Source organism: Vipera berus, assembly GCF_964194415.1.
Source record: "Vipera berus genome assembly, chromosome: W".
NCBI lineage: Eukaryota > Metazoa > Chordata > Lepidosauria > Squamata > Viperidae > Vipera > Vipera berus.
The window spans coordinates 64,961,049-64,973,100 of NC_138210.1; the positions used below are offsets into that span (position 1 = coordinate 64,961,049).

At 46.1% G+C, this 12,052-nt stretch overlaps 1 protein-coding gene across 4 annotated transcripts in view; it reads left to right on the forward strand.

Moving 5' to 3' along the window:
• Positions 1-12,052, forward strand: part of LOC308676193 (telomerase protein component 1-like) — an 83,518-nt gene that overhangs the window by 45,063 nt on the left and 26,403 nt on the right. For 3 of the 4 annotated variants that reach the window (XM_081341960.1, XM_081341962.1, XM_081341961.1), the window contains 10 exons: positions 1,113-1,303; positions 1,721-1,874; positions 2,215-2,394; positions 4,576-4,668; positions 5,190-5,322; positions 6,410-6,560; positions 7,869-8,008; positions 9,887-9,975; positions 10,486-10,600; positions 10,952-11,177. In XM_081341960.1, coding sequence (XP_081198086.1) covers positions 1,113-1,303; positions 1,721-1,874; positions 2,215-2,394; positions 4,576-4,668; positions 5,190-5,322; positions 6,410-6,560; positions 7,869-8,008; positions 9,887-9,975; positions 10,486-10,600; positions 10,952-11,177 — 1,472 coding nt within the window. The remainder of the gene's footprint in view (positions 1-1,112; positions 1,304-1,720; positions 1,875-2,214; positions 2,395-4,575; positions 4,669-5,189; positions 5,323-6,409; positions 6,561-7,868; positions 8,009-9,886; positions 9,976-10,485; positions 10,601-10,951; positions 11,178-12,052) is intronic. The other variant, XM_081341963.1, reaches the window with a different exon arrangement.

Sequence of the window (12,052 nt, forward strand, 5' to 3'; positions counted from 1 at the left end):
TGCATTTCATCCACTGCGCCAGTGTATGTTCTGGTGTGATCAAAATAGCATCACCTGTATGCGACAGGAAATATTAGTAGTTTGGAGGAGGGAAAGGGAAAAGCTCAAATACAGATAGTACTCGACTTACAACAGTTTGTTTAGTGACAGTTGGAAGTTCCAACAGCGCTGAAAAAAGTGACATGACTCTTTTTCACACTTGGTGAAGCATCTCCATGGTCAGGTGATCAAAATTCAGACGTTTCGCAACTGACTCATTTATTGCAGTATTCCAGAGTCATGTGATCACCCTTTGTGACTTTCTGACAAGCAGAGTCACTCAACAACCGTGTGACTAACTTAAGCACTGCCACAATTCAAAACAAAACTCACTTAACAACTGTCTCACTCGGGAACAGGAATTTGGGCCTCTTTGTGGTCATTCCTTCGAGGACTACCCGTATTAAGACATTTATTCCTGCTAGCTCTGAAGACGCAGAACAGAGAGAGATGGTCTTGGGGAAGAGCTTGAGGCTTTTTTTTATTCCTCCCCGTGGAAGATGGACTTTTGTATTTTGTTAAAACTGGAGTGGCTGGACTGAAAGGCTCCCTAAGAGAGAATACCTCAGCTGAGCGGGAATGGTGACTGTGTTGGTGTTTGAGGTTTGGCCACTTCACTTCCAAGGGTCGTGGTGGCTCAGTGGGTTAGGATGCTGAGCTTGTCGATCAGAAGGTCGGCAGTTTGGCGGGTCGAATCCCGAGTGCCTTGTAACAGAGTGAGCTCCTGTTACTCGTCCCAGCTTCTGCCAACCTAGCAGATTGAAAGCACATAAAAATGCAAGTAGAAAAATAGGGACCACTATGGTGGGAAGGTAACAGCGTTCCGTGCACCTTTGGCATCTAGTCACGCCGGCCACATGACCACGGAGACGTCCTCGGACAAGCGCTGGCTCTTCGGCTTTGAAACAGAGATGAGCACCGGCCCCTAGAGTTGGAAACGACTAGCATGCATGTGCGGGGGAACCTTTACCTTTACACTTCACTTCCAGGTTTGATGGAATTATCAAAGGAATTGTTATCTTGGCCGGGACCCACAGCTGAAGCTTTCCCTCCGTTTCTTTCCATCTCCACAGGCAGCACTTGCAGAGAAGCTGAGGAAGATGGTCCCACTGGAAGGAGAAGGGCCTCCTCCCAAGTATCACGTCGTAGCCCATTTCACCAAGGCGGGACCCAATCAGACCAAAGCCCAAGTTGTGTTAGATCATCTCTGTGCCTTGCTGAGGAAATTGCTAGAGAACCCACCAACCCCACCTAGAAGTTACAGGTTGGTAGAGTCCTAATTCTGCAGATCTGGGCTTGATTAGGTAGACGCTGGACATCATGAGAAGATTGTCTCAAGACTGCCCTCTGCCCTCCAAGCGTGACACAACAACAAAACCCAGAATTCCCAGTCAATTGGTTAATGAAGGGTCCTTGGTGCTCTCTGAACTCGGTTAGTTTTTTGTTTTGTTTTTTTGCAGACGTTTCATTACCCAAGCTAGGTAACATTATCTGTGCCAGTAAGGGGTGGGGTTTGCTTTCAGTTTATATTCTAGTGGGCTTGCCCTATCAGTGTCAATCACATGGCTGGGGCATTCTGGGAATTGAAGTCCACACATCTTCCAAGTAGCCAAGGTTGAGAAATACTGAATTATCCTGATCTTGCAAGAAGGAAAGATAAGAGATTTGTTTTTGCTTACAGAGGGCTGATAACCCAGTTTGAATGCCTTCTCCATGCGGTGGCCAAGTTGCTGAAACGGCGCCAGTCTTTGGTGCTTTTGATCGACGGTGCTGACTTGATCCATGCTTCTGGAGGAGAGCTGGTATCTGACTGGCTGCCTGAGAAGATGCCACAGGTAAGGTGTAGCTTTCTTTCATATTTTTCCCAGTCCCTGGCTCCATTAGCCTGGTCCACATACATAAAATCCTAGAATAGAATAACAGAGTTGGAAGGGACCTTGGAGGTCATCTAGTCCAACCCCCTGCTCAGGCAGGAAACCCTATACCATTTCAGACAAATGGCTGTCCAATCTCTCCTTAAAAACTTCCAGCGTTAAAGCATTCACAACTTCTGGAGGCCAGTTGTTCCACTGGCTAATTGTTCTAACTGTCAGGAAATTTCTTCTTAGTTCTAGGTTGCTTCTCTCCTTGATTAGTTTCCATCTCATCCTTCATTGGCTCTGTGTCTCCCTGCAGCGAGTCAGCCTGGTTCTCAGCGTCTCGGCAGAGTCCATGCTGCTTGAATCTCTTAAGCAACGGAAGGATGCCATCTTCATTCCCCTTGAGCCTTTGGCCCCTCCAGACCGAGCTGCCATCGTTCGCAAAGATTTGGCCCTGCATGGGAAGAAATTGGAGGAGTCGGCTTTTAATAACCAGGTAAATGGCAAATCTGCAGATCTAACCATGGTCAGCCTCAAACATTCTGTACAAACGCAGCCCCCGAATAACCATCCGTCACGCCTCCAGCATATACAGGTAGTCCTCGACTTAAAACAGTTCAGTTAGTGACCATTTAAAGTCACAACGGCACTGAAAAAAGTGACTTATGACCATTTTTCGCACTTATGACCGTTGCAGCATCCCCGTGGTCACATGATTTACACTGAGATGCTTGACATCCGACTCACTTTTATGATGGCTGCTGTGTCCTGGGGTCACGCGATTCCCTTTTGTGACTTCTGACTAAGCAAAGTCAATGGGGAAGCCAGGTTCACTTAGTAATGGTGTTACTAATTTAACAACTGCAGTGATTCGTTTAACAAATGTGGCAAGAAAAGTCGTAAAATGGGGCAGGGCTCACTTAACATAAATTTGGGGCTCAGATGTGCTCGTAAGTTGAGGATGACCTGTAGTTTTATACATACATGCATACATACATACATGCATGCATGCATGCATGCATGCTTACATACATACATATACTCGTTGTTCTCTGGCATGTGTTGAGCCCCGTCTAGTGACCAGACGAACTAGCTCTGCACCAGAAAGACGAATGGTGTCCTGCGGCCTCATCCGGGCCTTTTCTCACCACCGATGTTGCCTCGCAGTCGGATGGCACATCTGGGTAGGTCCAGCACCAGCAGGGATCTGACCATTCTAGACAAAATGCCACCACATTTCCCACCGAAGTGGTACCTATTTATCTACTCGCATGCAGCCTGCTTTTGAACTGCTGAGGGGGCAGAAGCTGAGGTGAGTAATGGGAGCTCACTCTGCCACACGGTGCTAGGACTCGAACTGCCGGAGCAAAGACCATTTCCACGGTCTTTAAGCCCATACAAATAGTCCTCGACTTACACCCACAATTAAGCCCCAAACCTCCATTGCTAAGCAAGAGAGTTAAATGAGCTTTGCTCCATTTTATGAACTTGCTTGCCACAGTTGTCAAGTGCATCACTGCAGTTGTAAAGTTAGTAACACGGTTGTTAAGTGAATCTGGTTTCGCCATTGACTTTGCTTGTCAGAAGGTCGCATAAGGTGATCACGTGACCCCGGGACCCTCTAACCTTCATAAATATGAGACAGTTGCATTTGTCCAAATTTTGATCGTGTAGTATGTGGATGCTGCAAGGGTCATAGGTGTGAAAAAGTGGTCACAAGTCACTTTTTTTCCAGTGCCATTGTAACTTTGAACGGTCACTAGGCAAACAGGTTGCAGGTTGTGGATTACCTGTATTTATTTCTCAAATTTATAGAGCTGCCCATCTCATAGAAAGCTATTTTGTGCATCGTACAACAGTCAATAAAAACAATGTCGTTGTTCTCATTAAGTATTGTTCCTACAGTGGAAATGAAATGGGATGGGATGGGGCCCTTGAGGCTGAGCCTTCAGGGGCTTAGAGCATCAGGGAGACCCGGGTTCAAATTTACATTCCCTGGGAGATTGTAGGCTAGTGAAGTCAAGTGTCATGGTTCCGACAGATGAAACTCTTCAAAAGAATTTCGAGGCATTGTTTACCTTAAAGAATCTTTTATTCGAGAAACAAAGTATCGGCACTATATAGTCGAAACCAAAACCTAAATTCCCCTCCCTTGAATACAAAGTATCAAAGCACAATTCCCTCCTCCAATAAACAGTCATGAATCACATTCCCCAATTAGCTTGAAGCACGGGCTTTCTCCCCAGCTCTCCAGCCCGCCAAAACTCTGTCAACTCTGGGCCCAATGACCTTGGATTCCCACGGCTGTTATTATTATGACTAGCTGGACTCTCATCCACATTCCCCCTCCCAGCATCAACTCACTCTAAAAGCAATAGAGAAAAATGGCTGCATTTCCATCTGTTGTCAAAGCAAGCACATCCGATGTTAGCAGCGTTGACATCATAACTCACTTCATTTGGAGGAAATGGGATAAAGAGTGGGGTGAAACTCAACAAGGTGTGTCTGCTTCTACAGGTGCCTTCCAGGTACTATATATGGGCTTCCTTATCTTTCCTGGTTTTATTAGCTGGGAATTATGGGAGTCCTTGACACAGGTTTAGTGAGAGGCAGAAGACCGAGGACAGCAATGGAAAGACATAATGGGTCCTGGGACTCCAATCTCTTCTCTCCGTAGATGCGGCTCGTGCTCCTCAAACGTGGCTCTCGGGAACCTTTATACCTGAGCTTGCTAATTCAGGACCTGCGGCTGTTTGCCCTATACGAGAAGGTGAATGGTCCCTATCTTAGGGGAAGGGTGGCTTGGAAAACCAAGACTTCAGCATATATCTGAGCCTCGAGAGGTTTCATCTGTCATTCTTTTCTTTTTTCTTTTCTAATATATCTTAATATATATATCTTAAAATATATAGGGATGCGGTGGCTCAGTGGGTTAGGACACTGAGCTTGTCGATCAGAAGGTCGGCAGTTTGGCGGGTCGAATCCCGAGTGCCGCGTAGCAGAGTGAGTGCCTGTTACTCGTCCCAGCTTCTGCCAACCTAGCAGTTCGAAAGCACGTAAAAATGCAAGTAGATAAATAGGGACCACTACGGTGGGAAGGTAACAGCGTTCTGTGCGCCTTTGGCATCTAGTCATGCCGGCCACATGACCACAGAGACATCCTCGGACAAGCGCTGGCTCTTTGGCTTTGAAACGGAGATGAGCACTGGCCCCTAGAGTCGGAAACGAGTAGCACGCATGTGCGGGGGAACCTTTACCTTTTTTTAACATATCTTATCTTTCTGGTTTCAGCTCTCAGAACGGATCCAGAAGCTTCCCATCTCTCTCCCGCTGATGATGCAACACTTGTTGTGTTGCTTGGAGCAAGACCATGGGCTGGAGCTGGTTGCTATCACTGTGGTCACTCTCTGGGCCAGCAGAGATGGTACATTGGAAGGGACTGTTGCCTATGAACATTCAGCAGCATCATTGGCTCTGGGCTGTGGGTGGCAATGGCCATAAATAAGACCTTGGCGGGGCCCTTAGTGCTCTCTGAGCTTGGTTGGTTTCATGCAGACGTTTCATTACCCAGACTAGGTAACGTCACCAGTGCTAGTCAATGTTGATGATGTTGAACGCTGATGGGGGTTACTGAGTTTGGATAATGAAACGTCTGCAAGAAAACAAGCAAGCTCAGAGAGCACCAAGTACCCCACATTTCAAACCTCGGCTATGAATATTCCACCTTTGATGGATGGGAAAGAGGGAAGCCACTGGAGGTGATACATTCTTCCAGGCATATTGTGGAAGAACATTTATTTTGAACTTGACACCTGAAGATCTAGTTTCAAGGCCTCTTAACAGAGGAAGTGACTTTGATCTAGAGAAGGGAAAGCCTGGGAAAATTGGGAAAAACTGTTCGCCCCTCCCTTTTCCCCCTTGTTTCCCAAGGCCATTTTCCAGGCCTTCCCATCTCTATTTTGGTCCAGCCATTCTCTTTCGGTCCAAAGCTGTGATGAATTTAAAATTAGGGGAGAGCTTCAGCTCATCTTCCTTAAATGACAGAAGAAAGATGTTTAGATATAGTTAAGGTCATGCTTTGATGCAGAAAGGGACGCGGTGGCTCAGTGGGTTAGGATGCTGAGCTTGTCGATCAGAAGTTTGGCGGGTCGAATCCCAAGTGCCGTGTAACAGAGTGAGTGCCTGTTACTCATCCCAGCTTCTGCCAACCTAGCAGTTCGAAAGCACGTAAAAAATGCAAGTAGAAAAATAGGGACCACTACGGTGGGAAGGTAACAGCGCTCCGTGCGCTTTTGGTGTCTAGTCATGCCGGCCACATGACCACAGAGACGTCCTCGGACAAACGCTGGCTCTTCGGCTTTGAAACGGAGATGAGCACCGGCCCCTAGAGTTGGAAACGACTAGCACGTATGTGCGGGGGAACCTTTACCTTTACCTTTAGCTTAATGCAGAATATCTAGCAGGCTCTAAGCTGCTCCATTGAAAGGCCGTTCTGCCTTTGATCCCTGCAGGACTAATGGAAGGAGATCTCTATTCTGTCCTCAGTATGTGGAAGGAATTAAGTGAGACCACCATAACCTTGGACAAAGCCATTAATGCTGGAAGACACGTTGGCAGCTTCCCCACTGCTCTCTTCTTTGACCTGCTGCGGAGCCTGAGGGGGTAAGGGACTCACTTTTGGGTTTCTGGCTGAACAAAGACAATTCTCCCTTGTAGGGTGTGAGTTGCTGTATGCCGTAGATGGCAAAATGGGGTCTTCGCATGTGTGATGCCAAGTGCTCCTAAAACATAGAAGTGGGAATTTAGGTTAGGGGTGCTGTCAGGGGCCTGCAAAAATGTGAACATCCACCAGGTGGCAGAAGAGAAACATGGAGAATCCTGACCGCTGCCCCTGTTTTGCAATTCAACTTTGGGAGCCCTAGATAAAAGTTTTCCATTGATTTTGCTGGCTGACTTTGGGCCCAATTCTTGCCTCTCAATCTAGTGTATGTCATATGGAGAGCACACTCTCCAGGGTCTGTAGAGCCATGTTTCTCAATCTTAGCAACTGCCTGGGGAATTCTGGGAGATGAAGTCCACACATCTTTAAAGTTGCCATGGTTGAAAAATACTGATCAAGATAGGAAGATGATACCACTCTAATGGCAGAAAGTGAAGAGGAACTAAAGAACCTCTTGTTGAGAGTGAAGGAGGAGAGTGCAAAAGTTGGGCTGAAACTAAACATTAAGAAAACCAAGATCATGGCATCCGGCCCTCTCAATTCCTGGCAAATAGATGGGGAAGAAATGGAGGTAGTGACAGATTTTATTTTCCTGGGCTCCAAGATCACCGCAGATGGGGACTGCAGCCAAGAAACTAAAAGACACTCCTGGGGAGGAAAGCCATGGCAAACCTAGACAGCACACTAAAAAGCAGAGACATCACCCTGCTAACAAAAGTACATATAGTCAAGGCTATGGTCTTCCCAGTTGCAATGTATGGCAGTGAAAGTTGGATCATAAGAAAGGCTGAGCACCAAAGAATTGAAGCCTTTGAACTATGGTGCTGGAGAAGACTCCTGTGAGTCTCTTGGACTGCAAGGCGATCAAACCGGTCAGTCCTAGAAGAGATCAACCCTGACTGCTCTTTAGAAGGTCAGATCCTGAAGTTGAAACTCAAATACTTTGGTCACCTAATGAGAAGGAAGGACTCACTGGAGAAGAGCCTAATGCTGGGAAAGATTGAGGGCAAGAGAAGAAGGGGACGACAGAGAATGAGATGGCTGGATGGAGTCACTGAAGCAGTAGGCATGAGCTTAAATGGACTCCAGAAGATGGTAGAGGACAGGAAGGCCTGGAGGAACATTGTCCATGGGATTGCGATGGGTCGGATATGACTTTGCAACTAACAACAACAACAACAACGTGCAGCAGAGTACAGATATATATGTAACTAGGAAATTGGATCCATCTCTCTGCTATTTCTCCATAGTCTTCTTGGGGCATGCGGTTCCCCGTCAGAGCTTCCGGGTTCTCGGCTGCAACTCTGTGGTACCCCCTTGAGAATGGCAGTAGAACGGCGCTACTTGAAAAAACCAGGACTGGAGCATACAGCTCATGTGTTCTTGGCAGGTAAATTCCTTCAACTTTTTTTCCTTAATATTTGGTGGTGTTTAAATAAAAGGTGGGTCACCAAGTGAGATATCTGTTTTTCATGGGAATTCAAACAATGTGATATTTTAGTGCAAATTGTAAATTGATACCTGGTTGTGTTTAATGCAGCCCAACATTTGAGGCGGGGGCATGTGCCAATAGAGCTAACACGTGCATAAGTTGCAGTTAGGGTCTTTGACACTGCAAATCAACTGTGCCAAAAGGAATAACAGAATAACAGAGTTGGAAGGGACCTTGGAGGTCTTCTAGTCCAACCCCCTGCTCAAGCAGGAAACCCTATGCCATATCGGACAAATGGTTGTCCAATCTTAGAAACCTCCATTATTGGAATACCCACAACTTCTGGAGGCAATTTGTTCCATTGGTTAATTGTTCTAACTGTCAGGAAATTTCTTTTTAGTTCTTAGGTTGCTTCTCTCCTTGATTAGTTTCCATCCATTTTTCTTGTCCTGCCTTCAGATGCTTTGGAGAGAAGGAAGAGTCTGTCAGAAGAGAACAGTAGAGGTTTTAAAAAGAATAGCCTCGTTATTACATTAGGACAAAAGTTTAATGTAATTGAAACACATAAACATGGTCATCGCAGTGCCAAAGCTATGCTAAAGATATTAAAATGCCTGAATATATGATAGAATTTTTATTGCTTATGACTCCCTGGCAATTAGGGTCATAAGTTATGACAGTTGTAAAATGGGTCATCTTTGATCTGATTTTACGAACTTTTCTGCGATAGTCATTAAATGAACTCTGTGGTCATTAAGCTAACCTATTGTAAGTCTAGGATTACCTGTATTTTGCTTTTTCTAATAACTCTCCGACCCAGTTAACAATCAGTGTAAATTAAAAGTATATTCTTTTTATCCTTTTCTGTGGTACTTCATTAAATATACATATAAAATTTATGTTTATCATTTTTTATTGTCCATTTCCATTGAGCTGCAACCAGTTTCCACATTTTCCATAGAAATATCACTTTGGATAATGCAAGTTAGAATAATGAGATCATTTGGCGAGACTCATTAACTGTACTTATCGAGACCTATCTGTACTTGCGTTCAATTGTGCCATGATTGAACAGATCATTGTAGCACCCTAGCCAACCTCTAGACCAGGGCTTTTCAACCAGTGGTACGGGTACCACCTGTGGTTCATTGGTACCAGGCAGGTGGTACGTGACCATCCTAGAAAAGTGGTAGCGGGGGAGGGGAATGAGCTGAATTGGTGGCAGCACCGCACAAGCCTGAGCGAGAGACGGCTGGAGCTGCAGGGCTGTCAGGGCTCAGCGGAAGCGCCAGGATCAGTGCCAGGCTCCAGCCGAAGCTTGATGCTGATCCTGGCGCTTCTGCTGAGCCCAGAAGAAGCGCCGATCAGCTGGAACGTTGCAGGATCTCCAGGGTCTCGTGATTTACTTTCAGATGCTTGGCAACTGATTCAAACAACCCCTACCCCACCCCCTCTGCCAATCCTCAACAGAAATGCTCACAACAGTGAAAACCTCGGACAGGAGGAAGAGCGCCGCCGGGCGGGCAGGCAGGTGTCTTGCTCGGCTGTGGCTTGGGGGGCACTTTTTTCAGTGCCATTGTAACTTCCAACAGTCACTAAGCAAACTGTTGTAAGTCGAGGACTACCTGTACTTCATCACTTTTCCCCCTTTTTTTGGTCATCAAGTTTTTGACACCTTGCTAGGCGACTGGTGGTACTCGGATGTTGCCATATCCTAAAAGTGGTACAATGGGTGAAAAAGCTGAAAAGCAGTATTTTTCATAGTAGGAGACGGTGTTTAAATTCAACCTGTTGGGGGCAGTAATGTGCAGTTACCTAATATTTTCTCCTCTGTAGCTCATTGGTGGAAACTTTCAGATCCAGATGGCTCCCGGACTTTCCAGAAATCTGAGGCAGAGGCATTAACTGCCCTGCCATACCACTTGGTAAGTGACTCAAATGCTTCTAAGCAACAGCTGAGAGAAGATGAACTCTTAAGCCTGAATAAAAACAGCTCCTTGGAGACTTAACTTCCTAGACCTCATGGTTATAGAGAAAAATGAGCAAAAAAAAAAGAGAAATTCTGTATATATAAGGAATTGGAAGTGCATCTTTCAGGGAAAATTTTCCATTTTAAAATGGTTTCTTTTACGTACAGAGTTCTTTACCTTTTTCTTCTATTCAGTCATGTCTGATTCTTAAAGAGACTCCCTTGCAAGTCCCTGCAGTTTTCTTGGCAAGGATTTTTGGAAGTGTTTTGCCATTGCTTCTTTCCTAGGGTTGAGAGAAAATGACTGCCTCAAGATCATTCCGTTGGCTTTGTGCCCAAAGCAGGACTAGAACTCACAATCTCCCGGTTCCTTTCCTGACCGGGGAATTCTGGGAGTTGAAGTCTACAAATTTCAAAGTTGAGGAAAACGGAGTGGCCTTCTTGAATTATAATTCTTCTTCTGCAGGTCCAAAGTGGGGATTTGGACATTCTGGCTTCTTTCCTGACTGATTTAAAGGTTATCAGCACTCATCTTCATCTCGGCCTCCTCCGTAGCCTCTCTGAAGCCTATGCACTCTATGGTGAGCCATTGTGGGATTGAAAGTAGGGGGTCTCTCTCTCTCCCCCCACCCCACCCCCCAACTAATTGGGGAATCACAGACCTGGAAAAGGGCTGCAACTTTTTAGCTGGGATGGAAAAATTGCAGGCTACATTTAGGGCAGGGATGTCCAATCTTGGCCACTTTAAGACCTGGGGACTTCAACTCCCAGAATTCCCCATGTCGGCTGTGGAATTCTGGGAGTTGAAGTCCACAGGTCTTAAAGTTGTCACGGTTGGACATCTCTGGTTTGGGGGTTGGGGGCCCGTTCTGTAGAAATACAAGTATCCTAAAAGCGACTGAAAATATGAATCTGTCCATTGTCTTCTGTAGCAACAGCTGCTGGCTCAGAGCCCAGCGAGGTGGTCAACTTGTTCGCTGATTTTTTGCAAAGAAACTTTGGGCTGCTTTCCCAGAATCCTCTACTGCTCCTGCAACAGGCAGCAAATGAGCCCAGTTCCTCAGGCCTCTGCTCACAAGCCCAGGTGGCGCTCCAGAAATGTGGGAGGCCTTTCCTGAAATGGATTAACAAGCCAGAGAGGGCCCAGCAAACCAAGAGGTAATTCTACAATGGAGGCATGAGGGCCTTTCCTTCTCATGCATCTCACAATGTTATTGTTACGCCCCCCCCTTTTTTTTATCTGCACAATGAGTCATGGCGAATGGACGTCTTTTCTTGTTGGTTTGAAACAGAATAACTGCGTAACTGCAGTTCTAATTGCATAATTGCTGCAGGCACAATTCAATCAGAATAGAATTGGAAGGGATTTTGGAGGTCTTCTAATTTGATCAAGCAGGAGACACTGCATCATTTCAAGCAAATGGCTGTCCAGTCTCTTTTGGAGAGCTAACATGTTTTGCTGTTTATCCAAGTAGCTTCTTCATCTTATCAGATTGGTTATTTACATCCCAATGACTCTCTGAGGCCTTTGAACTGTGGTGCTGGAGAAGACTCCTGCGAGTCCCTTGGACTGCCAGGCGATCAAACCGGTCAGTCCTAGAGGAGATCAACCCTGACTGCTCTTTAGAAGGCCAGATCCTAAAGCTAAAACTCAAATACTTTGGCCACCTAATGAGAAGGAAGGACTCACTGGAGAAGAGCCTAACGCTGGGAAAGATGGAGGGCAAGAGAAGAAGGGGACGACAGAGAATGAGGTGGCTGGATGGAGTCACTGAAGCAGTAGGCGTGAGCTTAAATGGACTCCAGAAGATGGTAGAGGACAGGAAGGCCCGGAGGAACGTTGTCCATAGGGTTGCGATGGGTCGGACACGACTTTGCAGCTAACAACAACGACTCTGCCTGCTCACCTAGCAAGCTTATCCACATTAGGTGAGAAATTAAACCACCCCAGAGGGCATATACGGGGTCCCATTAACCAACTTGGTCAGACTGAATCCAAGACACTTTTTCCAAAGGCAACTGGACTGTTTTTT